Source organism: Ammodytes marinus (assembly GCF_949987685.1).
Source record: "Ammodytes marinus genome assembly, chromosome: 5".
NCBI lineage: Eukaryota > Metazoa > Chordata > Actinopteri > Uranoscopiformes > Ammodytidae > Ammodytes > Ammodytes marinus.
In genome coordinates this window covers 28,101,177-28,128,326 of record NC_137234.1, presented here as the reverse complement: position 1 = coordinate 28,128,326, position 27,150 = coordinate 28,101,177, and the positions used below count along the sequence as shown (strand labels likewise).

The following is a 27,150-nucleotide window of genomic DNA, read 5'->3' as shown; positions in this document are numbered from 1 at the left end:
TGTCTAACAAGTGAGTCAAAGAAAAATGGCTCAGTTTTGGCGCCACCCCCCCAGTGGCACTTCCTAGTTACTACAGTTGTGGTCACTTCCTTATTGGATGCTGGTAAAAATCGCTGAGGTTGGGGCTTGTGCTGAACTAAACTAAGCTCAGATCTGCCCCCGCTAACACTGCTGCCTTCACTGAATCTATGTGGATAGGACATACAGAATTATGAGTAATGAGAGCGGACCTTAATAATACTGCTCTGTGGTCATCTTAATTTTACTCTAATCATGTCACACATGATTCAATTTAGCTTTAAAACGGTGATAGAATGACTCCTAATATACATTTTATTCTTTACAAGATGTATAATACTAAGTTCAAAATAAAAACGTTTTCCCTAAACCTAACCCTGCCACAAATACACAGGCAGATGTTGCTGATAAGGTTGAGCCCTAATCCCAACCTGTATTCACTTCTATACATCCCTACTGCAGCTGACTGACATTGACATGTGTAAAGCATTGTTGGTGAGAGCCTGATGAATTAGAATTCCATGCCAACAACTGCTTAAATAATTGCATATGAAAGAGAAATTTGAACTTTGTCAAATTTGTGACTTGAACCTTACCCAAGACCCACGGCTTTCTTCTGTCTTTCCGGCTCACTGAACATCAGCTCAGAATGTTAATACTTCACAATGCATCCTCCCTATTCTCACTGGACATCAACATGCATGGACACACAGAGATGACACAGTCAGAAAGAGACAGACAGAAGTCTCTTAATCATTTGAAACATCCCAGACAAAGGGCCTATAAAACTGCCTTGAAACTAGTGTGTAGTTACCGATGAGGATAATCGTGCAAAAATAAATTACACATTGTGGCTTTTGTTTATTGCACATTCTGATCTTTTTGTGTAGTTAAATTAATTTATTTCTGGCACAAAACTCAAATTTAATCAAATGAAATTCCAGCAAATTATTGATCTACCAGAACAATTGTATATTCATGGCAGGACAAGGGAAGGCTTTGGGACATTTAACCATCACGTCAGGATTGTTTAACAAACATAATTGAACAGTTACATTTAAATAAGATTACAATTAAAATAATGTTCCTGTCAAAAAGTTATGTACATTATCAATTAATATGGAATTACTTATTTAGTAATATTTGAAATAACAAAATGATTTAAGATTCAATAGGTCAACAATGAAAAACAATACAGCACGTAATCATAGTTGTGTTTTAATTATATATGTGGAATTATTCCGGATGAGAAAAAGCGATAAGTATGGAAATGAGGAATTGTCATAACAGTCTGGTATAACAGGCATGCTATTATAGTTTATTTTAATGTTTTATTGCTGGGTTTTTGATAACCTTTAGTTATGGTTAAAGGTGAAGTCAGCGATTCTTGAGAATGATTGTTATCAAAATCACCTCACTATCGCTACCTGTCTGCATAGTGTGTGTCCTGACACATCCAGTATTAATACACAGCCTAGGCTCTGTTATGGGCAGGATGCTTGCTACGGTTGGCCCCCTTTTTTAACATACCAGTTTACAGAGTTTAGGCTGTGTATTAACACCAGGTATTTTTTCTCAGCGCACATACAGTACGGACAAGTAAGCGGATCGTGAGGAGATATTCTCTGATGATGATAAAGAAAAGTGATTGAAAAACATGACATGAAAAATGTGAAAACCTCAACAGAGCTGGAAGATTTGAGGGGTCAGGGATGGATTACACCTGCACTACACCATTGCCCTGTTTCCCCTTATGCAGCTATCCTCTCTCTCACCTCCTTTCCCCAGCTTCAACCCCCTTTCTTCCCTCTGTCGTTCTTTGGCGTGCTGCCTGGCTCATTCCAACCGGTTGGTCATTGGTTGACAGATGGCTGGATGGCAAAGGGCTGAGGCTATAAGACACTGGGCAGAAAGAAACAGGACGGTCCCCATACACTACCATCCAGGGACTCAAGTCTGCTCGCTTGGTCTTATTTTGAACCTTTTACTTTCCCTGGGCACATTCTCTACATACTGTATGAACCGAAACCTGCACTTCTTTACTTGACATTTTGAAATTCTTGGTGTTCTTTTTCTCCTGAGCAAGGCACTTTTTGCTTAGGTGAAATACCATCAGGGGGAACTTGTATGTGTCTTTTTTCTTTTTTTTTCTTTCCTTTTTTTCCCTTGCTGTGGTCTGACAAGTGCCCGTGGAGGAAATACACCCCTAATTCCAAATGTCATCACATCCTATGAAACACGATTGTTGTCGTGATGTAGCCTCAGCTGTCAGTACTCCCTTTGACAACACATAATCCTTGATGAGGCCAGAACTACTCCATAGCAGCAAATGTCAGCGTCAAACAGTCAACAGAAGACTAAGACAGTTTCCTGAGAAGTTTCTCTCAATTTCTTGGTCTCATTGCGAGACACATCTGCAGTGGGATGAACCCACTCTGTCAAACTTCTCAGACGACCCAATAACATTAAAGTCATGGCTGTTAAATGTTGCTTCCTGTCTGATTGTCTTCAGGAGTTGAGCAAAGCCTCATGTCACCATGTATGAGCCGGTACTTCATTATTTGGTATTCACAATAGAGTACACTCTAGCCAGTGTGCTGTCAAATGTTAAAGGGATAGTTCTTTTTTATTCAAAAGTTGTACTGTATGTGGGTACTTATGAATAGTTTTGAATTTGCCCGCTTTTAGCGCTTTCTGCCATTAGCCCTTGTCCTAGCCACCAGACACTCTCAGCTGTAGGCAAAGCAGCCCAGTGAGGCAGGCATCATCTAGTCCCAAACTCCAGCTGGAATCTTTCTTCTCCCAGCCCCAATCTGTCCTCTCTCCACGCACAGCACCAGCAGCTCACTCACACACACACACACACACACACACACACACACACACACACACACACACACACACACACACACACACACACACACACACACACACACAAAATTAAAAAATAAAAAATAACAACACCAACCAAATTTGTGTTAGAAATGATATGTTTAGTTCATAAATCATCAAACACACACTTGCTCAATGTAATAGACTCAAATGTGTTTGCTGTTACAGCCTTACTTGGTCTGGTATGACCAGTTAGCTTATGATGGCTCACAATAGCTAATGATAGGACATTTAAAGTAGATATAAACCTGCATCACTGACATCAATGTGTACGTCCACTTGTTCTCGGTCAGGCCACATGACATGACATATTTAAAGCAACAGACTCAAGATAAGCTTGGGGAAATGGATGGAAATCCAATTTGCTTTAATCCTGGGATCTTCTCTTGTAACCGCAGTTGAAATATTAACTTATTATTTTCAATGTGAGTCTCCATAGATTCTTAAGAAACATACCACAACTTTTCAAATATGGCCCCAGGCCTTTATTTACCTCATTAGCAGAAAGCACCAGGGCTTTAGGCTTTAGAACAGGTTTGTTTGATGGTTATTTTTTTCATTTTAAACTCTAAGCTTGTTGACTTGCTGTCATAATGAATTCTGCTTAATGTACGTCCCCAGAGCACTAACTCCATTAGTCATTTCACCGCCATATTTCTTGATCAATGTTAATTGATTTCATTTAATGAATGGAACTCGGCACTTCCAGGAGATTAGTCTTCAAGCCTGGCAGTTAATGTTGGTTTGTTTGTTTTCTAGTTGTGCATTAGTATTGAGCTCCATTGGGGTTTACTTGGTTTACAGCCTTTTTACATTTTTATAAATCAGAAAAGTATTATATACAGGTCTTTTCAACATGATTGAAGAAGAATGTATTATTAATCAGACAATAAAAAACATATGAACTCCATTTGTAATAACATCCAGAATAGTGCTGAAAATGATTATGGAAGTTGATTTAAGTGCTGTAGATGCTTTGGTTCAGAGTATTGGAAAATATATTTTTTTTTAAATAATGGCTGTTAAAGATGATTGCATCTACAGATGCAAACAGACAAGATTTAGTACAATAAACACCTTAATGTAGATTTATGACCATTTTTATTTATACCGGTATGAAAGAAGATATGTTATGAAAGCAAAATAGACAAAACAAAACAATGTTTTTGCCCTGCAGTGTCTCGCTATACATTCAAAGCAAGTTGCAAACTATTCCTGCTGATGTTCAGACTTGGCAGGTAGAATGCAGTGTCTTCATTATGCATCCATTCTTTTGTTCTTAAAACCAGCTGCCTGCTTCGCCTGGGAACAAAATTGAATTGAGGAACATTTGGAAAACAAAATCAATGAGCTAAAATGAGCTCATAATTGCTCTCAAGCGCAAAAGGGGACGGCGGTGTGAGTGATAATTCCCGTGGGTAAATTTTTGATATATTGATTAATGCAACTTAAAAAGCTGATTCATATGCTCATTTCATGTCAAGCCAACAAGTCTCTCTTTTGCCATGAATAAACCAACGACTAAGAATATTCTTACCAGTAGCAATCCTATTGTCTCCCTCTGTGCCTATGAAGAACTCCTATATCATTAGCTGTAATACATGGGAGATGAGGACCCCTGTGCTGTCTTTTTGCCTCTTCGAACAAATCTCCTGATGTCTCGGAGCAATTATAATGTTCTAACGAAGTCTATCAAATCCTGAAAGTCCCAGCACCAGGTTGTAGCTGTTGGAGAGCATGGGTCTCCGCTCATGGAATTGTGCTGACACTGCAGAACTTTGGGATCATGAATAAACTGTGCCAGCAAGCCTGTCAGAAAGCTTGGGTTCCCCTCTGCCTCATTTGCCATGATGGAGCCTGTTATGCCATCTCACTCACACACACACACGCGCACACACACACACACACACACACACATACACACACCCATACACACACACACACACACACCTGCTGTACTGTGGGCCACTCGCTATGAGAGTTACACTTGTCTTAATTAAGTGAGAGGGATGTGAAGGGGCATCATGTCGACCCCAGCCAATTCATAACACTGTGTGTGTGTGTGTGTGTGTGTGTGTGTGTGTGTGTGTGTGTCTGAAGATGTGCAGATAGCAAAAACCTTAAAGAGACAGTGGTGAAGTATTTTCTTGCCATAGTTCATATTGGGAGTGAGCAGGGCTTCCTACTGTAAGCAGGTCTTTTTTAATTGGAATAGGAGCTTAGCAAGGCTTTTTATGACCCAGTCATGACCCAGGCGGGTAAAGGAGAAAATTCTCTGTGGAAAAAAAAACTGCTATTCTCCGACTGCCTTAAAGTATTGCGTTAGCCTCAGTTTGAGTGGATTTGTGTTGATCCATTTCTTACCGTCTGTCCAGGGTTTTTCAGATATCCTTCTCTGGGGCTTCTGCTTCCACCACGTATTTGTATATGTTTTTTTCAAACTTTATTAACAAAGAAATGGATATCCAGTAGGCTGTGTCATGGTGACGTATCTGCGGTCCCTCTTCACTTGCTTCATTAACAAATGCATACGCTGCCGGCAATGCACTTGAGCGCTTGTTTGGTCCAAAGGTGCCAAAGATGTTTGTAGCTACTTTAACTAAAGTTAGAATAGGAACTTCAGGAGTAGCCTTTATGCACCCTAACGCTCACCCAAAATCCAAACAATTGCTTTGTTTTGTTTTCAGAAAATTCCCTTTTCACAGCATGATCACTACAAAGCCTTGAGAAGTCTGTGTAGTCCCTTGCATTGCTTTCCCCCTCCAAGTCGATTTTAATTGCTCATTATTGCTTGCTGAGCCTTATTGACAGCCACAGGTTGACATGGACCTCTGTGTCTTGGCCAGCGGATAAAGTCTTTAATTGGACATTCTCATGTGAAAGCAGCTTCCTCAGCAATCAGTGTTAATGTATCTACATGCCAGTAGGACCCAGAACAGTCAGTGTTTTCTCTGACCGTATGTCAGCTGTCAGAGGCTAGCACGTCTACAGCAGGACATCAATACACTGGAGCTCAATAGAGTTAATGGTGTGGTGCTCGCAGCATTGGAAGAATCGACAGCAACATCTCTTACAATGTCCAGATTGCTGAAGATAATACATGGCTTAGACAAAAGTGAGACACACAATTGTGTTAACGTGTGCAGTAAAGTCACGCTAAGGTTATAGCTCATAGGCAATTTAATTGGACTGCAGTCCTTGTCCCAGTATACAAGCAAGGGGGAGGAACAATTGTATTGACTACAGTATAGGCCTATGTCCGACGCCGCTGCGAATATATGAATCCCCTTATAAGTCTGAGGAGGCTGCCTGATTGTAGTTTGTCCCTATCCCTCTCAAAATGTTTGTGTGTGTGCGTGTGTGTGTGTGTGTGTGTGTGTGTGTGTGTGTGTGTGTGTGTGTGTGTGTGTGTGTGTGTGTGTGTGTGTGTGTGTGTGTGTGTGTGTGTGTGTGTGTGTGTGTGTGTGTGTGTGTGTGTGTGTGTGGTCGGGTGTGTGTGTGTGTGTCTGTGTCTGTGTGTTTGCTAACTGTCCAATCCCATCCTCTCGTCCAGCTATCTGTCCTGCTGAGGTCATCTGTGTGTGTGCTCCCCCTGGGGTCAACACATTATCTAAATGATTTAAAATCACTGCAGCCGCCCCCGCCCCTCTGCCGTCACTGTGCTGTGGGGACTGAGCACTCTAGGATGAATACTGAATACTTATTGGTATTTTTTCCATTGCTGGTACTAACACAGCTTTCATGTATTTTAACACCATCAACTCATTCCCCTGTGTATTAACACTGTTTATTTTATATCTGCAGACTACACCTAGCAGGGACACAATTGGAAAATGCAGGTCTGTGGAATCAGTTTTGGAAGCATTGTGTGTGTGTGTGACTTAGGTACAAATGTGAGGATTTCTATTTTAGCCTGCTTCGCCAATGTCGCAATGTGGTATACATCTGATCAAAGGAAAATGAACCTATACACAACCCTGTCCTCAAGATGGGAACGAGACAGTGTCTGGGTTTTTCATTTTGAAATTACTTTGAAGAGCAAAACTATCGAGTGTATCTCACACCCTGGAGAGTAACTCTCAGGTCCATCTATTCCCTGTTTACTTATTCATTGTATTCAGCCCTGTATTGATTCAACGTCACAGAGCGCCGGCTATGGGTTACGTGCGCTTGTGTTTGCAGTTGGCTCTTTTTCAGGAGTCTGAACACACAGGTATGAAATGGAATATACTGTGGAAAGGCAAACTGCAACTGTTTGAACGTTAGATTAATTAAAGGCACAAGCAGCACAACACCTGTCTTAGCTTTTTGACACTCTCTTTCACACAATGTCTTAACAGTGATTTTAAGGTGGAGTCAGCGATTGTGGTGAACGCTTGTTGTCACAATCAATTTTTGTCAATGTCAGTGAATATCGCCTTAAAATGCGCTCCCTGTCGGTACTGTTTGTGTGTTGAAAAATGTGTTGATACACAGCCTAGACTCTGTAAACTGGTATGTTGCTAGCTACTGTACCAGTGTTTTGCTTATAAGTCAAAAACAAATTAATGTTAAGGAAAGGTATTAAAAAATCGAGGTAAATATTGTGAGGTCATTAGCAAAGTTATAAGTTATCATATCAGTTAAGACTACATTTATGTTGCATACACTTTCAATGTTATAACTAGCAATTCCTGCTGAGGTGAAGGTTATCTGCCTGATTGCTTGTCAATAGATCAAGTTCAAAATCAAATATTGCTTTAAAACAAAATGATTATTAAATATTGCATGCAATCATGTATTGTATCTTTGCAGGATATTGATATAAGAAGAAAACGAAAGGCTGAAACTTTCTACTGGGTAGAGCTGAGTTGATTAGGTTTAAGAATCCCTTTTGATCCTTTAAGCAAGAATGAATTGAGAATCCTTTCTTGTAATGTGTAAATGCTTGAACCTCTGTAACACTCTATATTGTGCTTGGGTTTTGAGAAAACATTCATACCTCCCATAAAGGAATGTGCACCTGTTTGCCAGATAAATGGAAAGAAATTGAAAAAAACTTATCAAGGACACGATTTAATTGACCCTTGATGAATTGAAGTCATAAACGTCAGAAACTGTAGCCTACTGTAAAACTCATAGAGAAAAAGCTGGGACACTTCTCACTTACAGAGCCTATAGCACCTTCTCTATTCTGTCCGTAGCTTGTGTTATTCAGTGTGATGGTAAAGTGTGTGTGGTGCTGCAATGAGCAGAATAATCACAGAGCTTAGGATGCATCATATTTGTGGTGGGAGCCATGATTAACGACCCTAAAAAAACAACCCAAATTATTGAAAGAAAAAAGCAATGTCCCATTACAGCTTTCTATAATTAGTTGTTATTTGATAAGTTATACGTATACAGTAAATGAATTACTGAAAATACAGTAAATTATCTTGTGCTACTCCAAAATGCTTTTCTTCACTTTGCCTTCATGTATTATTTGTAAAGAAAGCACTTAAAGAAAGAAAATACACAATATTGAGAATGAAGTTCAAATGCTAGAATTAAGTGGAAAAAATATGTTGTGAATTCAAATTAAAATACAATATTGAGCACTGCACTGCACCCTATCAGAGTGAAAGTAATGCATACTTGTTTTTGGTAATAATGAGTGGAACAAAACCTGATAAACATCTATCTAAGCGCTTAAAAAATTGTAAAATCATAATCTATATTTAAATGTTGGTAAGAACTGGAACCCAGTGTTTTACAGATATTTGACGGGACTCAGGACACCAAGCTTGACACAAACCCAGACAAATGGGGACATATGGTCACCTAGTCCTGCTGCCAGTGTCTCTATGCCAAGCTAGGCTAATTCCCTTCTGGTTCTAGCGCTGTACTAAACAGACAGACGCAAGAGTCATACCAATATTATCATTATCACCCAAAAAGAAAAAAAGAAATTGTATTTCACAAAAGGTTTTTTAAGTATTTTATTGTAGTATAATTCTGGTTACTTTTACGTTTGGTCAAATGCTTGTAGTTTTCACCATTTAATTTAGTAATTTGCATACAATTATAAAATGTTTCTAATTGAGTGACATGTTTATTCCAAGGTCAACATTTTTGTATAGTATTGCTGCAAGTCATTTGGTTTTAATACACAGCTTAGGCTCTATATACTGGTATGTTAACCAAGGGTATGTCAACAATGCGGTCCGTTTACAGAGCCTAGGCTGTGTATTAACACTGGTCAGTGCACAAACAGTAAGGACAGATAAAGGATTGTGAGGAGATATTCACTGATTATGACAAAGTCATTTTGACAACAAGCATTCTCCAGAATCACTGACTCAACTTGTAATACATTATTCTTACATAACATTTCATCTTATTAATTATTACATCTAGGCTTGGGTGTAGTAGAGCCTGTCAGAATCCACCGAAGTCCAGGAAAGAGCACAACTTTTCAAATTGAAATTCAGACTCTGACTATACTATGATTGTTATTATTTTAGCAGCAAAAACACAGAGACAATCTTTGACCTTTCTAAAAGATATTACAGCCCTTGGCTGTCAAAGTGAACTCTGTGGAGACATGATGTTTTTTACATTGACAAGCACTGAGTTGATGTCAACAAAGCCTGTCCACTGATTTTCTGGTGGATTCAGCCAAGGACTGCTTGGAGCACACACACACACACACACACACACACACACACACACACACACACACACACACACACACACACACACACACACACACACACACAGAGCACAGTACCGGTCCACTGACCCGCAGTGGCTGTCAGATATTCCCTGCTGTCTCTCAAGCAGACGGGGACAAGTGACAAGACTATTGGAATAGACAAGGCTTGTGGTTTTTTTTCCCTTGAATGGTTAGAACAAAAACTGCTCTGGGTACTGAGGGAAATATGTAGGACTTTCCGGAAAATCAGTGATAAAAACAATGTTTCTATTCTACAGTGCCTCGGAGTGATGATCAGAGCCAAACTAAGCTAAGCAAACTAAAGAACAGCCTGGAGGGTGAGCTGTGACAGGAGGGGAAACTAAGAAAAGGAACAATTGTTGTTCAGCAGTAATACAATGTGTGCAGTAATGAGAGGGGGGTGGGGGTATTTTTCTGAAAGCCAGTATAAGTCACCTTGTCGTGGTGCATCATATTCCAGCCTAGCATTACCCTTTTAGCGACCACGTACAGCGCCCAGGGACACAAGCATACAAGCAAACACAATGTCCTTCACTAACTCTGAATCCACTCCAAGCCCTTTTGTCCCTAAGAAATGAATGACGCCACGATTCAGCAACAGACGGCACGTGAGACATTGTCGGGGTTTCTACATTTTACATTTGATAAAAGGCCATCATTGTCCATCACACGGCACTTTCCATGCTTAAAGCGACAGTGCGTAACTTTTTCATGTGGATGAATGTCGGTTACATTCAAGCCATCACCCAAACGAGTTGACAAAGTTGATTAAGCTTATCAGCTCCTTAAACTCTCTCTGTATTTCTCAGTATGGCAGCGTTTACAAACTGTTGTCGTGCCCCGACACTGGTGCAGGAGCTTCAGTTGTTGATTCCAGTGCTAAGAAAAAAACCTGGACGTACAGCAGAGGGAATTAAATCCATGCACCATCACCAAAAGCCAATACCTCATGTAGATGCACAGTGTTTTTTTTTTTTATTACACAGAACTCCTCATGGGGGTAACACAATTTACGCACTATAGCTTTAAAAGTAAAACATGTACAGTATATATATTTTTTTTAAAGGACAGGATAGACCTTGGACTGCATTTTGTAGGACTTGTTTGGATGCCCTGTCAGCGGATGTCACAGCTTGCAATGCATGCGACTGACAAACTGAGGCAGCCATCGTCAGCGCCACATGAGAAAAGTTACTCGGAGCACTAAACTGCTTGTCTGATATTCACATCACAGCAGGCAACGTTACCATGCCCACAGCCCAACACCATGGCATTTTACATTGAAAACGGCCCTGCAAATGTCAGAGGGGCATAGAGCGCTCTATAACCTTTATCTAACTCGCCGTGCAAACAGTAGGACGTGCAACAACATTGAAATTCTCCTCCTTATGCTCACCAGCCTTTCAACACACCTTGCTCTGCGATGCCTTGTATGAGACATACATTTAAAAGAAACAGTCACATCGGTCCCTCAGAGTAAGGTATCAGGCTTGGGAGCAAAAGCTTCAAATCCAATGCACTCAATGAATCCCAAGTCCTTTTGAATCTTGTTTCAAATCTATTTAGGTTGAAGTTGAAGGCTTGCTGAAGAGGCAGAAACACCAGACACACACCATGAAACATTCACACCCTGTAGCTACAGTCTGTAAATGAAAAGCACAGCATGAGATATGAAGTGTTGATTCAATTCAAATTTAAAGGTGTAGCATACTTCATCTTTCACAGTCATGAGGAACTCGCTCCAAGTCCTGACAGTGCTGATATGCGCAAAGTATTGAAATTCTTCTGTAAATGAAAGTTAAGCAAGTACATTCCAACTACCGAATCATTATTTCTTTGAAAGGCGTTGCGATTTGCAAATCACACCGCAGCTTGCAGAAATTCTCAGCGACTACTTGTTTCATGGAGACATTTTTGGTCAATTAACTTACATCATCAGAATTAATTTAACACAGCTGATGCCGGAAGAAAAAACTACCATATGTCCCAGTGAGCCATCCCTCTGTGACATATCAACATATTTAAAAAAAAATACATCTAAAGGCTATGTACAACATTTCGTCTGCGAACACTATGTAACCAGCTTAAAACAACAAACACGTTTTTTTACACTGCACTTGTAATAGAAAGAAAATAAATTAGGACATTTAAAATATTCAATTAGTGATGTGTTAGCTAGCATTGGAGCTTAGTGCTTAGTGCATCTTGCTAATTTAACAACCTGGAACCAAATTAGGGACATCAGCTGTATCACTCACTCATTTCTTAGCAGTAGCATCTGTCATTTTGCTAATGCTAATAAGCAGTGGGGAATATAAACAGTGCAAAGTTTTCCTTCCGAAAACTATGTGACCCCCTGAATGCCATAGAACCCAGCACTTTATGTATTCAGAGCCTCACATACATTGATCAACCCCTTATAGATTTTATATGGTCGTCTCGTTCCATGCGGGGGAAATGAGCGGCTTAACATACGGCGCCTTGACTTTTATTAGCTCCAAGGAATGAAGTCATAGACCAGCTTTGATTAAAGTGCTTGTGTGTGTGTGTGTGTGTGTGTGTGTGTGTGTGTGTGTGTGTGTGTGTGTGTGTGTGTGCGTGTGTGTGTGTGTGTGTGTGTGTGTGTGTGTGTGTGTGTGTGTGTGTGTGTGTGTGTGTGTGTGTGTGTGTTTGCGTTGGTGCGTGCGTGTGTGTGTGTGCGTGTGCGTGTGCGTGTGTGTGTGTGTGTGTGTGTGTGTGTGTGTGTGTCCGCTGAAATGAGAGTGGGTGCGACTTGTGTTGGCACCTTATCTGTGTGATTAGCATGACTATGAGGTGCTGTGATGTATATGAGCTCAGACCTGAGAGTGCAAACCTCCTGAGTGCACACAGACAGGCCTCACTGGGTGTTTTATGTGATTGATTGGGAAAGTCAAAGGAGAAATATTTTCATCATACCAGAAGATGGCATGTGCCCTGTTTGTGGAAGGGATATTAATTTCATTTCAATTTCATCTCAATATCCTGACAGTGCCTTGTGCAGAAGCCCGATAACTACCTAGAAGTGGATATATACAGTACGTATACATAGAGGATAATTTAATTCACCTAAGTCAGTATTGTAGTCTGAAAGGCTTGGTTGCTGGATACACATATTCATATCTGAAGAGCCTGAAGAGTTACTTTAGGTTCTATAGGTTTATAGGTTAGAATGTCAGGCTGACCCTGGATCTGCAACTTATTTCACTATATTTGTTACATTTGTACCAGTTTGTGGGTTTAATAAAGCATGACATGTGGTGTAGTTTGAAAGGACAGCTGAAAACGTGAAGCAATCTAACTTGGTAGGTTCTTGGCACACAAGGACAAGTTGTCAAAGGGCACAAAGTTCAGACTGAAGCTGCTATCATGGCTGAATGGACCAGTGAATACATTCAAAATAATGTTACCAAAAAATATATACTGTATATGTATTTAGATATTCTCTCACTTCTTTCCACCTTATTGACTATTGTTCCCTCAGATTTAATTTGTGACCCCTAGAAGGGCCCTGACCCTCATGTTGGGAATCCCTTTAACTGTACATGTGTTTAAGTTTGTATCATATGAATGAAGTACCTAGATGTGTTACTGGTTATGTCTGGTTACTGGTTAATGGAAGTGTCAGATATATCTATGGTTGTGTTCACACCCTATAGTCCGCTACAATGCGGTGCACACCAGAAGTGATTTGTTTTTCAGATGGTTCGGTTTGCATTCACAAAGGGAAATCTCAAATGGACTTTGAGTGCATGGAAATGCAGTTTAATTATTGGTCAGACGGTTAGGCGAGTACAACGGCCAATCCATCTAAATTTCTGCCATAGCCTACTAAAGCCTACATCATGGAGCCTACTAAAGCCTACATCATGGAGCATCGGCAAGTTCTTTTCATCCTGGTCTTAAAGTGGAGCGCATGTTGTAACAGCCAGACTCTATTAAATGTAGTGCCACATGGTTGCAGTTTATGTAGGCTAGATTTAATGGATATTGCTGCTAACTTCAATCTCCACTTTCCTTCACCCACACCAGCCCATGTTACTATCAGCAGACTGTATTGGACGGAGCATATGAGCCTATGATCACGTGCGCCAAAACACATAACATTTCTCCAATAGTGAAATGATTCCTAACTACTACACTTCCTGTGATAGATGCGAACGAGGTTCACGCCAGTGATTATCCGCTGCAGAGTTCACTTGCTAGTGGCCAGAGACCACCTCTTTCAAGTGGACTATATGGTTGTTCAGTGCACACCAGAGGTCTCGGACTGCCTTCAAACCAACCCAAATCAACCACATCAAGGGGTTTAATGCTGCGGGGTTGCTATTCAACAGGGCTGGTATGAATGCGACTTAAGACTCTAATGCAGAGAACATTCTTTAATGTGTTGTGTTGACTTGTTAAAGAAAGAAACGTCTCTATTTCCTCCTCTGGTCCTGTGCCTTTGTTGTCATGCTGGCAGTGTCTGGTGCCTTATGGTTGTCTCTTTCAGTATGAATGCTTCCAGTAGCTTGGCTGGCACAGCTTTTTAGAAGATTCCTTTCACCTGTTATGACAGTCAAACATGCTTCTAAACCCTCTGAACCCCGAGCCCTCTTTGATGTGTCTAGCCTTTTGTTGTTGTTTTTCCTGAGTTTGTTTCTCTTCTATTACCCCCATGCTTCACACGCCTTTCAATCATAAACTTCGCCTGGTGTGGACGCCGGTAATTTAGCCACAACAAGGCTAAACCGCTGTGTGATTTGTATGCGTTTGTATTCAGATGTGTCTCTATTCCTGAGCAGCATTGTTAGCGCTTGACAGCACGGCTCTTTGCTGTACGGTGAATACATATGAAGTGGTTTGTGTATTGAAAAGGTTTCTACCTCGACAACAAACCTGCTGTTCTCTTTTGCTAATTGGTCTTTCTCAAGCACCCGTAACTCCCAGTGTCTCCAGGGTCTAGAAAAACATGCATGCCCTTCTGTTCCACTCATTATGCCCCCCAGACGTCAAGTAGCATCGAGCTATTAGAGCAAACAGGCCCGCCGCAAATACAAATCTCTTGTTTCAGAACCCTGCATATGTTAAGCATCTGCACAGTGCACATGGCTGATGTATATTCAAAGTGAGCTTGGCCAGATTGCAACCAGGGGAAAGTGTAGTTCATTTGCATGAAAATGACATTGCCTTTGATCCAATTCATGTATTCCTTAAAAGCAGACCTACCGTTGCGTAAGAGAAGTCAGAGAGATGAAACGTGACAGTTTTTTTTCTTCTTTTCTTCCGGGAATGGATTGTATCACCTGGCTACTGTCTTGCACAGAGCATAGTGTGACTCACGGTGGCTTTGCTCAACTCAACAAAAAAAGTGTGCAAAATATTATATTTAGAGCTGGGTTCTAAATGAAAGTTACATTTTATGAACCTTGACCTTAACTCCAGCTTTCCAATCGTGTATATATATTGTCTTTTTTCTTTTTTACTGTTTTTTCTCATTGATATCAGACTGCTTTGTATTTTATATGTGTGTTTAAATCTGTGTTTTACAGTGACAATATAATGTTTCATTCATGTAATGTTGCTCATTCTTGTTGATTAAATTGTGCAAAACGTGCACATTAGATGTATGGCATTTAAGAGTTCATTTCCTCTCACCCTGAAAGAGATTGTTTTAATGAGTAGAAATAGTTTGCATGACTCATCGATTCCGTCTGATAAGAGAATCTCTTCTCTTTTCTTTTCTTTTTTGTTGCTTTTACATCTCTCTTTCCAATGGAATGCCTTTTTACAGCACTTCCATTGTCCGGCTCATCTGCTTGTAGAAGACAATGAAACCTTATCAGTATAGGAGTCGCTGTAATGTAATTAGTGGAGCGGTGGAGCAGTATAGACTTACAGGAAGAGCCGCTCAAAGTGCATTGATTTCTGGGAAGTGGACGACTTTCATGGTGAATCAAGCAGTCAAGCTGCGATCAGGACATAGATTACCCTCCCATTATGTATGCTCCCCACGGCGTCTGTGTGCTGCTTCCACTGCATGTGTCTTGCTTCTTTCTGTGCGTGTGTGTGTGTGTGTGTGTTTGCGCGTGTGTGTGTGTGTGTGTGTGTGTTTGCGCGTGTGGGTGTGTGTGTGTGTGTGTGTGTGTGTGTGAGAGTTTGTCTCCTGGGAGCTATGATGGATGGTTAATGGTTTTTGGGCACTCACTCACACACACACACACACACACACAAATGCAGGCATACAAACACACATACAAACACATTCAAACACACACACACACACATATGTGTGTACATAAACGCAGGAAGAAGCAATGACAGTGATTGTCGAGGCTCTCACACCGTGTCGACAGCGAGATAGGGGAAAATGACGTCCGATAGTTTTAAAAAGGCTGTTAGTGCATGTGGTGAAGGAGGGGAAATGGCTGGGTAATGGAATGGGACTGTGTGATCTTTAATCTGAATCCTGTCAAGCTTCATGTCGTGAGAGACAACAGAGGCAGAAAGCACTTCATATACTATTCCGCTCTGTAAACAACGAGGTGAGGGTTATCAAAGCCCAAAGCACAAATTTAGATAAGTGAGCTTCCACAAGGAAATTGCAGATAGAAATTCTCAATGCTGTGGTGCATCTTCTGCCCTTTTTGTTCTTGGAGAGATACTGAAGCGCTGAAAGAAAAAAGCTTTCAGAACCTGCACTTCATTACAGGAACGCTATGGCAATTTTCACATGTCAATGCCATGCGTGAATAAGATCACGCTAGTCACCTTTTCCCTGACAGTCTCGACTGGCCTGACATTTTTGCTACACTTCCAAAGGGTCTGAACTGGATGCCATGACATTATTAAGTACTTTGTCATGGCTTTTAATTTCTTACGCAAATCTTTTAAATACTTTGGTCACACATACGTAAACATTAACTAACCATTAATAGCGTTAAGTAAGCATTAACCATCCGTTTATTGATGCACCCTTATTGTAAAGTGTTTCACAATAAGTCAGATGGTGTAAATGAGACATTTTTAAAATGAAGCTAGCAGCAGTATGAAGTATGTTTCTCCTAAGAGTGTAATTATCGTATGACATCACAGAGTGAGTCAATAGTTAATGAATGCCAGAACTTTGAGCTTTGAAAATCACTTTTTTTCACCGATCTACGTTAGCTTTAAAGGCTGCTACTTGTAGTCTCTTGTAATTCTTCGGACAGAGCCAGATTAGCTGCTCCCTCTGCCTCCAGTCTGTATGCTAAATTGGGCTGACTCCAGCTTCACACCTATCACACAGACCTGAGATTAGTATCGATCTTCTCATTCCACCTGAGATGAGAGCGCTAATAGGCCTACTTCCCAAAACGCTGAACTTTTCTTTCCATATCAGAGACCTCCATTTAAAGCCAGAGATACGGCAGGACAAAAACACATTTTGTTCAAGCTCTCGTCAATTTTGAGATTTTATGTCTGTTTTGCTTCCATCATTTATTTCATACAAGTAAATAAAATGTATTTATATAGCGCTTGTCATAAACAGGGTCACAAAGTGCTTTACAATGTGCATAGAAAATAAAAGCATAGTAAAAAATATTTCTAAGTTTTGTATTCTATACTTGATGTATTTTAATCGTGCCGCTGTAAAGCACTTTGAATGGCCTTGTGTCTGAATTGTGCTATATAAATAATCGTGCCTTGCCTTCCCTAAGTATAAAATGAATTAAAAAAAAAACTGAACAGATAAAATTAGCAACATATAAAAGACAGAAGTTTCCAATGCAAAATTATTAAAAAAAGTATACAAGTATAAATCAAAGGTAGACAATATACATATAGGTGTTTATTTGACTAAACTTTGTCTGTTTGCGTCTGTATATTGCTCCTATACAACCATCTTTAATGGCTATTCTCTCAACATTAGTTTTTCTTCTGTGAACCAAAAATCTCAACTAAGCACTTACATACATCAACCCAACTTTCCATAATCATTAGCGGCACCATTCTGAAGGTAATGACAAAAGGATTCTTCACATGTTGATCATCTGATTAATAATACATTCATTTCTTAAAAACATGCCGAAAATGCATTTTTAAGACCTTTTTATTTATACAATGAAAAAATGCTTGTCCAGGTGTAAGCCTTCAAACACATTATTCATTCCGGAGGGTCGAGGAGGAAGACAGAGATCGCCATCTGCCCACTGCTTGATTCAATTAATCATGTGTGAACTTTGGCTCCAGGCTGCAGGCCCCACATCTCTCTCTGTCACACACACACACACACACACACACACACACACACACACACACACACACACACACACACACACACACACACACACACACACACACACACACACACACACACACACACACACACACACACACACTTATTCTGTCAGCATGTGTGTGTGAGTGTGTTATTGTACCCTAAATAAAACAGCACAACATAACTTTCCAAAACTAGTTTGCTTTGCGTCTGGGATATGCAGATAAACTCATATTTTGGCCCCAGCACATTTAGCAAAATGATTTGTGCGAGCATGCTCGTGGCAATGTAATCAAAAGCACTGCAAACAATTGAAAAGGCACTTTCATGTGAGTCATGGCTTGCTGTGATATGCAGAAAGAGCTGTTGTGTGATTTTAAGAGGCTCGGAGTCGGTACAAAAAGGCAAATGAATAGCGTGTGTTTGTCCCTTTTGCCTCTGTTAAATATTGGAACACACAGAAAGCTTTTCGGAGGGAGAAGATGTTGCTGGGCTTGCAGAGCAAATGAGATTCTCTCCACCTAAAGAAAAAACAAAGTCCTCTAAATCCTCGGGTGTGTGAGTGGGTGGGTGGGTGTGTGTGTGTGTGTGTCTGTGTGTCACTAGTGCAAAACCTGCTGGGAAACGTTCCTGCGAAGCCGCGAAGGCAGCGGGTGTCTTAATGCGGGGCTGATGAGCTATTTGAAAGTACTTGGAGGAGGAGGAGGAGCGGAGGGCTAATTGACTGTTTTTACATCTTGACATGGTGTTTGGCAAATCGGGGCACATGTCCCGTTTAAGATGTTGATCATTTAAAGCTGTTTATACGCATCCTTGATCCCACACGGAAATCACATTTGTATGAACATGTGATTTATTGCGGAAGATAAAAACAAACACTTGGGGTATCTATCTATGCGCTTTCACTGGCAAAAATACGAGATGATTGCAAACAGGATATGAAGAACTCCGCTTCCCAAATTCAATTTCACTGCATTGATGTGCTCAAAACGAGAGCATATATTGTCTGTAGTGTATTTTGGAGTCTTTTGAAACTAGTGAGAACAGTTCCAATACAAAAGAGTGAAAATGTTTGCTAAAAGAATAACTACATACATATACGCTCATGCACAGCAGACAGCAGAGCAGCTATTCTTTGCTCCCTGAACAAGATCCAGCACTGAATTATCATCACAGCCCTCCAGTATGTTTCCCCTCTGCACCACTAGGCCTGTACTTACATACTTACATATACATCTCCGTCACTGATTTGAGTGTCAGGAAGAAAAAAAAGTAGCTGCGGAATACAGTGTGGAAACGCAAATAAAAGCGCACCGTGCTGTGCCGACCCGCACCGCTCAGTGGACACCAGTCTTAAGACTGAAGTGGGAGGTCCATGAAGTGGTTAAATTACAGTGTGTCATGTGGATAAAGAGCGTTAATCACATTTTAAACAGTGCACCTCACTGAGATTAACTCCATGCCTAATAGCAGGTGACTTGAGAATGTCGTTATAATGCATTCCCAGTTTAAAAATAAATCCACATTTGTTCCATGTCCATATACATGCGCCTAGAGCAACGATAAGATTTAAGAATCATCCGAGCCACGCAAATTGAAATAATTGTGAAGGTGTGGCCAACAACTTACATCTCCCCCACCTGCAACTTAGACTGTCACTCATAGAACCAGGCAGACAGCTGAGGCGCTCTGACATAGTGAGTTGCTACCTAGCGAGTGTTTGACGTGCGGTGGGGGGGGGGCGGTTGGGTTCTACATCAAACCAAACAAGCGAGACATTTTTACAGAAATATCCAGCTGGGAGGTATTTCTGGAATTATTTGGGGGGCGAAAAATGGAGCAGGTAGCAGCCATGGTGACTAACAATGTTTTCACAATCCTCCTGAAGTTACAGGGTTTTATTTTATTTATGTATCTAACTTATTTTAACACGAGCTGTTCTTGCACATGGATTCAAGCAGCACGGCTGCATACTGTGGCAGATAAACAGTAACTGGATAATGCTTCCTTTTTTAAAATTGTGGTCCATTCATCCATTTTGACTGATGGTGGCTGGGGGCCATATAACAAATTATAATTTTTATTATATTACATACTCACACTAAGCAATCTGTACCGTCCCCAGGCACGCTTGACACCTAAAGTCTAGTTGCTTTGACCAGTGTGAGAGCTTCGTACCACTGCCTGTGCCCTGGTCCAGTTGGAAGAGGTGTGTGTGTACCTGTGTGTACCTGTGTGTGTGCGTGTCGGCATGTGTGTGTGTGTGTGTATTGTGTGTTGGTATGTGTTGGAAGAGGTGAGCTTCAGCACGGTACTGATGCTCATGTACGAAACATGAGTATAGACAGCCGTCCTGCCGTCAGTATAGAATCCCTAACCCTATTTCCGCCGACACATTTTTAAAAAGCAAAAATGCTTATGTGTTGGCGCTGGTCTGATGCAGAAGTGGAATGTTTGCTGCAGATTTGGCCAGATGAAGAAGAAAAAAATGATGTAAACATAGACACAAAAACCTTAAATACCAAACAGCTTGTTTTCAAAACTAAAAGACGTGTTGTGAGGTTGACCATCACTGCATTTGTTGTATGTTATTATCAAGAATCTGCAGGCCAGCAGGGGATTCACCATGCTCCCATCAAACACATGCTTATATGGCGTATTCAGCTTTAAAAATGTATTTTTGCATTCTTCTACATTTCTTAATGTGTACAGATCTACTTCACTTGCTAACACAGGTGGCACTGGAGTTTCAGAGTACAACACAATGATAGCGACAGGGGTACATTTCTTTCTTTTATCCAAGGTACAAACAATGAAAAAGAATTGGCCGCGTGCGTGTGTTTGCAGAACTTAAAACTTTTATGTCTGTGTTCAATAGTGTAAACCCTGGTGGTTTAGAGCAGAACTCCTACACTTCTGTTAATCCTCCCTAAAGCCCTTTGTTGCTTGTCTGGAAAGAGCCTGGTCTGAGTTTGGTGTGTGTGTGTTTGTGTGTGTGTGTGAGGGGGGGGGGTTCAGATCTAGCCTATCTTAGGTTCCGACCTGCTGAGCAAACAGCACGCCAGTTCATTGCAAAGTGACCGTATGATGAGGTGAGACACTCTGTCACCCAGCAGAGCAGCCCGTCCCTAATCCATTAAGGTTGTGGGGAGTCCGTGTCCCTCATGCTATTTGTGTATCTGTGTGTGTGTGTACCTGTGTGTTACTGTGTGTGTGTGCGTGTGTGTTACGGTGTGTGCGTGTGGGCATGTGTGTGTGTGTGTGTGTTGGAATGTGTGTGTGGACAGGGGAAGCTGTCTTGGTGTCTGGGCCAATAAAAGTATGTGTCCGTGCGAGCGTATGTGACAGAGCTCCGGGTCGCCTAGTTTACAGATGCCTGGGGGATGAATACCGTCTGTCACAAGCCCTTTATTTCCTTGCTCTCCTCATCACTCCCTCCTCTGCCTCTCCTCCTCCTCACCACTCTCTCATCCCTCGCTCCACATCCCATAGGATAAACCTTTGTTCTGCAACTCTCGGCAATCCTCTAGCTTTCTTCTAATTCTCTTCCATCTCTGTCGCTCTTGTCATCACAATTTTTAAATTTTCCGATCTTTGTGCGATTTTTTTTTTGCCAAATGGGAGTTGTACTACATTCTTATCATGATAGGTCTTTGCAAAGCGTATCTATCTCCAAGGAGAGAAAGACAATTTCACTCCAAAATTGTCATCCATTTTCTCTTTTTTGAACCATTGTCGTGTGTGTGTGTGTGTGTGTGTGTGTGTGTGTGTGTGTGTGTGTGTGTGTGTGTGGCACCATGACACAAGAGCTTATGAGTATGTAGGATTTTTTTTTTTTTTAATATTTTTTGGGCATTTTTTTATGCTTTTTATTGATAGTGCAGAGAGACAGAGGTGAAATGGGGCAGAGAGGGGAGTGACATGCAGAGAACGACCGTGGGCGGGAATCGAACCCGGGTCTGCTGCTGGGCCCAGCCCGGGAAGGGGACGCCTTACCAACTGAGCTAAAGGCGCCCCCACGAGTATGTAGGATTAGGTTTGGCATGTGACGCTTGTGGCAAAAAAAAAGTTCAAAATGTCATACATGTATCAGTTTGATACAAGTTATCTGTGTTACCAGTGTGTGTGTTTGTGTGTGTGTGTGTGTGTGTGTGTGTGTGTGTGTGTGTGTGTGTGTGTGTGTGTGTGTGTGTGTGTGTGTGTGTGTGTGTGTGTGTGTGTGTGTGTGTGTGTGCTTGTGTGTGTAACCACAGCTGAACAGTCACTGACAGCCAGCCAAGTTCCTGTCCCCAACAAGGGCATTACGGGACAAAGTTCCCCTGTTTACTGTCACAATGCAGTTCACGGATGCTGCCAAGCTCGATAGCGCGCAGAACTTGTAGAGGTCGACCTCCCACTCCTAGGTCCTGTGTGTGTGTGTGTGTGTGTGTGTGTGTGTGTGTGTGTGTGTGTGTGTGTTTGTGTGTGTGTGTCTGTGTGTGTGTGTGTGTGTGTGTGTGTGTGTGTGTGTGTGTGTGTGCACTAGGTTTAGCCTGACGTTTTAGTCTGTTTAAAGTCCCTAGAGGCCCATTTGCACGTTTGCAGTAGTTAGTCCAGTTTTATTTAAAGGGCACAACCCAAAGGAGCACTTTAACATTTTGTGAAATACACTCGTGTATTCTTTCCAGAGAGTGAGATGATGTCACAGAAAGAGAAATGTAGGGTTAGACAGTGAGACCATAAAACACTCTTTCTGCCTTTTCTCAGGCTAGGATGATCCGATTTCAATTAATTTTGCACATTTATACTTCATAGGATCTCAGAGTTCAATACACCTTCATATTCCAACCGGTGAAGTAGGCCTTTAATGCATAATGACATTTTGTATGTTGAACAGAGTGCAGGAACACAACACACTCCCTCACCTCAAACATGAAACACGGTCGCTTCTTTCGACCCCTTAATGTAGAATGCAGCTCCACTGAGAAAAGCTTTCAAAGCACACGGTCTCATTTCAGCTGCCCTCCCGCTCTGAAAAGCACCACACAAATTAACAACTAATAGCATTGGTGAATATAAATGGCCCTTTCTTTTATTCCAAGTTTCTCCTAATGTCAGACATCCACTGAGAGAGGGTGCCAAAAATAAGGCGAAAACATCAAACTTTACGTCAACAATGCATTTGTGGCCAAGAGAAAGTGCAAAAGAAAAATCCTTTTTGCAGCGCTTTCGGGGTGCTTATTATGAGGCTATAAGCGAGGTGGCATTTCACCCACGAGAGCACTAAGCGTGTTTTTGTCCACAGGGCGAATGCTTCTCTTCAACTACAGTACTAATGCTAATGCAAAGCCCATTGAGCCCAGGGAGGAGAGGTAGCACTACAAAGAGCTGCTGGCATAGTTGGAGGGCTGGGATGAGAAAGAGTGACATGACTTGATATAGAATCCTTTTTTAAAGATAATTTTCTGGGTAACACTTTATAATAACTATCCGTTGTAACTCGTTAATGGATCATTAGTAAACTCTTAATTAATGATTATTAATGATTTGTTAAGTGTTTGTTAGCAGTTTGTTAAGGATTTATAACAATGGTAGATAGTTAATATCTTAATAATTGAATCAGTTCATCTGGGAGGTAATCCAAGATACCGACGAGGCTGAAATAGGCTATAGACTATACACAGTGCATGGGCAACTGAGGGCAGCCCCATTTTCAAATATTTTTAAATAAACTCAATACACACTGTGCATGCCATGGACTTGAACGTGACGTGATCAGTTAATCTGGGATTACCTCCCAGATGAACTGATTCAATTATTAAGATATTAACTATCTACCATTGTTATAAATCCTTAACAAACTGCAAACAAACACTTAACAAATCATTAATAAATCATTAATTAAGAGTTTACTAATAATCTATTAACGAGTTACAACGGATAGTTATTATAAAGTGTTACCATTTTCTTTTGCTTTTTTTGTTAGACAGTTTGGATTCCAACCTGGATCTGCTGCTACAAGCACTGAGCCTCATGGGGGACTAGTGGTTAGAGTGCCCCCAATCCCTGGGTTTTTTTTCTCAATATGGCTCAATAGGTCAAAAATGTTAATGGCCAAAAATATAATGCAAGCAAAGTACCCCTTACATTTGTATTTTCCATGGTGGCATACAATGTTGGAGTTCAACTTGACTATTTGGTTGTATTATAAGATGCTATATGAGGGGCACTCGTGTTGTAGTGGTTAGAGCGCGCCCCCCCTCAGTCCTCCTCGCAGCAGACAAAGGATTGAGTCATCTCTGTCTCTCTCTCTTCTACTAAACCAAAAATCCCCAAAAATAATAAAAAAAAATGTAAAAGGTGCTATTTGAATATAGGTTAGCTTATGGTGTAGCCAGTTTGAGACAGTTTGGATTTGACATAATTTAATATCTTGTACCTGTATATAATGTAAAAAGTTACATGATCATTTGACTGATGTCACGTGGTTGGTGAGTGACCTATTGTAGCAACTTTTCAAGCAGGCTCTAGGTGATTTCTATCAAAAAACTAATTTGGCAGCAGGGGCCGAGACAGCTTACACGTGCAAATACAGGGGCCTCTATATCATGGAAAGTAACATTTGTTGCATTAACTTTGGACTTGATCAAACAGAGAAGGCCAACACCAGCAGATGACATGGTTGACCAAATCCTCACCGATCCGAATTAAACTTTGCGTTTTATTTGCACCACAGATGTTGACTCTCTGTCTCCTAGCAATTTCCAGAATTCAAGAAAAAAAAACATCAACATATGGATAATAACTGCACTGCCATTATAGCTTACATTTCCTTTTACAAAACAATTGTGTTCATTAAGCATGCAGACCCCTGGGAGTCGAGAAAACAAGTTTTCACTAATAATGAGGGCTGTTTCATTTTGTCAGGCAAAACATTCATAGGTCAGTTGTGAAAGTGACTTTACGTTCCAGTCTCATACTGTTATTGTAACATTTCATATTTATGGCGTGGCACTTTTTGTTTTGTACTCCTCTTTCTCCATCTCTCCACCAGCTGTACACCTCGGTCAGGAGTCACTTCACGCCTCTGCCTCATGCATATTTCATTCTCTCAATGGACAAACAACAGACCAGCGCATTGGGATTCTGCTGCTATATATATATACAGTGCTGCTTGATTCAATTCAATTGTTAAGACAAAATAAAACAAATGATTTGCCAGCTTTTGTCTTTTGACTGCACAATTGATTTTCCGAAAAAGAAAAATGTTGAATTGATAAGCACACACCTGTTATTTAATATAAAACATACTGCTATTGATAAAAATTAATTGATAATGGTTAAACTAAATACAATTCTAAAAGGCTCAAGGGGTTTCAAGCAGCACTGTATATACTATTTATATATATATATATGTTTTCTGTTGGTTTGCAAAGGTTTTGTTTCCTTCCTAATAGACATAAAGCACATTTTCGTCTCCCACTGCTTTCCTCTCTGCACTGTAAACTGCTTGGTGCAACACACAATAATAAGCTACGGTGCTAATAGAAAAATGTTAACCCTGGGCATGTCAGCGGATTCGTGTCCACCTCTGCAAAAAAGAATAATATGAAAAAATAGCTGTTCTCCCAGGCTGCCAGAAAGAGTTATTTGCAATGATAATGAAAATGCCTTGTTATTGCGCATCACATTTTCGTCCTCATCCTTTTCACTCTGTGCTGCTGGAATTATTCTAACAGCCTTCAGCAAATAGGCTTGGTTTGATAACCGCACAGCATTCTTAGTGCTCGGTCACACTCCTTTTTTTCCCCTGCGAGGCTGGATGAATGGGGCTTAAGGAACACATTTGTTATTCCATATGATTACTCAGTTGTGTAAAATCAGGTAGCTGTTGCAGCAACTGTCAACACAGTGTTTAGTGATGGGTGTAGTAGGACAGGGCTATTCAAGTTAAAGTAAAAAGGTCCAGTTAGATAGAATGAACTCAGGCCAAGGTCCGCTTGTCACTTTTCACATTTAACTGGAGGGATTGCAAATGATAAAAAATGAAGTTATTTCCTTGGGTTTACAAGTAAATGAAGGGCTGCATTTTAAAATGAAATACAAATCAGAGAGCTTTAAAAGAAATTGTGCATCTGAAAATAGTGTTCGATATTAGAAGAATGAAATAAAAACTGGAGCTTATTTGCGTTTTTTTGTTAACATCATTTCCAATCTTCACATTCGCAACCAAATGTACAATAAGCAAAAATACTCTGAGAGTAACTTTAATATGTAATCTTTCTTGTGTGTATATATTTTGTAAAAAACCTATATTGTCTTGTATTTGTTTCTATTTTGAGCACATTAATATGGAATCTACCACACCAACATTTCCCTGCACGTACTCTATGAGCATGAATTTTGATTCTTGAGAAAAGTACAAAAAAGTTTGTCCCCATTTTCATCCACCTTTGTTTCCTTGTCCATCCACAGACAGCCCTCAGAGGGAAGGTGAGGATGCTGCTTCCTCCTCAGACTCTGCCTCAGACTCCTCGCTGTTCGATCACTGGGGTCGCGACCTGGGCCCCGAGAGTCGAAGGGTCGCCCTCAAGAAATTCCGCTACTATGGCTACAACGGCTACCTCAGCGACCGCATCTCCCTCACCCGGCCCATTCAGGATTTACGACCAGACGGGTCAGTCACTTCCAATGATGTGTGAAGATGTATGATGGAAGATATTGCTCAGCATTGATTCTATCTTTTTAAAGAGGACCTATGATGCTTTTTGACTTTTATGACCTATAAACGTTGTTATGATGATTCATAGTCATGCTTAACCATACTAAATTATCAAATAATGACTTACATGCATTTCGACGTATTCCCTGCTGACCGTCTGGGGTGTCTGTGCAGAGCACTAAACACTATTCTAGCCAGTCGAGAAGTCACGTCTTCAAAGCGGTCTACCCTTTCATAATTTGTGACGTCGCATAAAAATTTGTGACGTGACCACGCGGATGTTTCCATGTATGGTACTGCTGTCACTTCCCTGTTCGCGTCTGCCTCGCGCCCTTATAGGTCCATGCTCGCGCTTCCCGCCACTGAAAGTGTTCCGGAAGGAAGGTAACCAATCACAACGGAGTGGGGTTTGCAGGAGGGGGGGAGGGTAGCGGTGATGGCCGATGCACAGGCGGAGGGAGCGGAGATTGCCGAAGCACACACACTCAAGTGTTGACAGGATGTGCTGGATCGCCAAAATAAGAGAAAGAGCTTCCCGAAAATCTACATAGTTTTTTGTGATGTGATTCGTGTCAGGTTGCT

The 27,150-nt window shown here is 40.9% G+C and overlaps 1 protein-coding gene across 1 annotated transcript in view; it reads left to right on the top strand.

Moving 5' to 3' along the window:
* Positions 1–27,150, top strand: part of LOC307250181 (polypeptide N-acetylgalactosaminyltransferase 18-like) — a gene marked incomplete at both ends in the record, with an annotated part of 139,872 nt that overhangs the window by 43,139 nt on the left and 69,583 nt on the right. Inside the window, one exon of the mRNA XM_080027177.1 lies at positions 26,322–26,523. Coding sequence (XP_079883303.1) covers positions 26,322–26,523 — 202 coding nt within the window. The remainder of the gene's footprint in view (positions 1–26,321; positions 26,524–27,150) is intronic.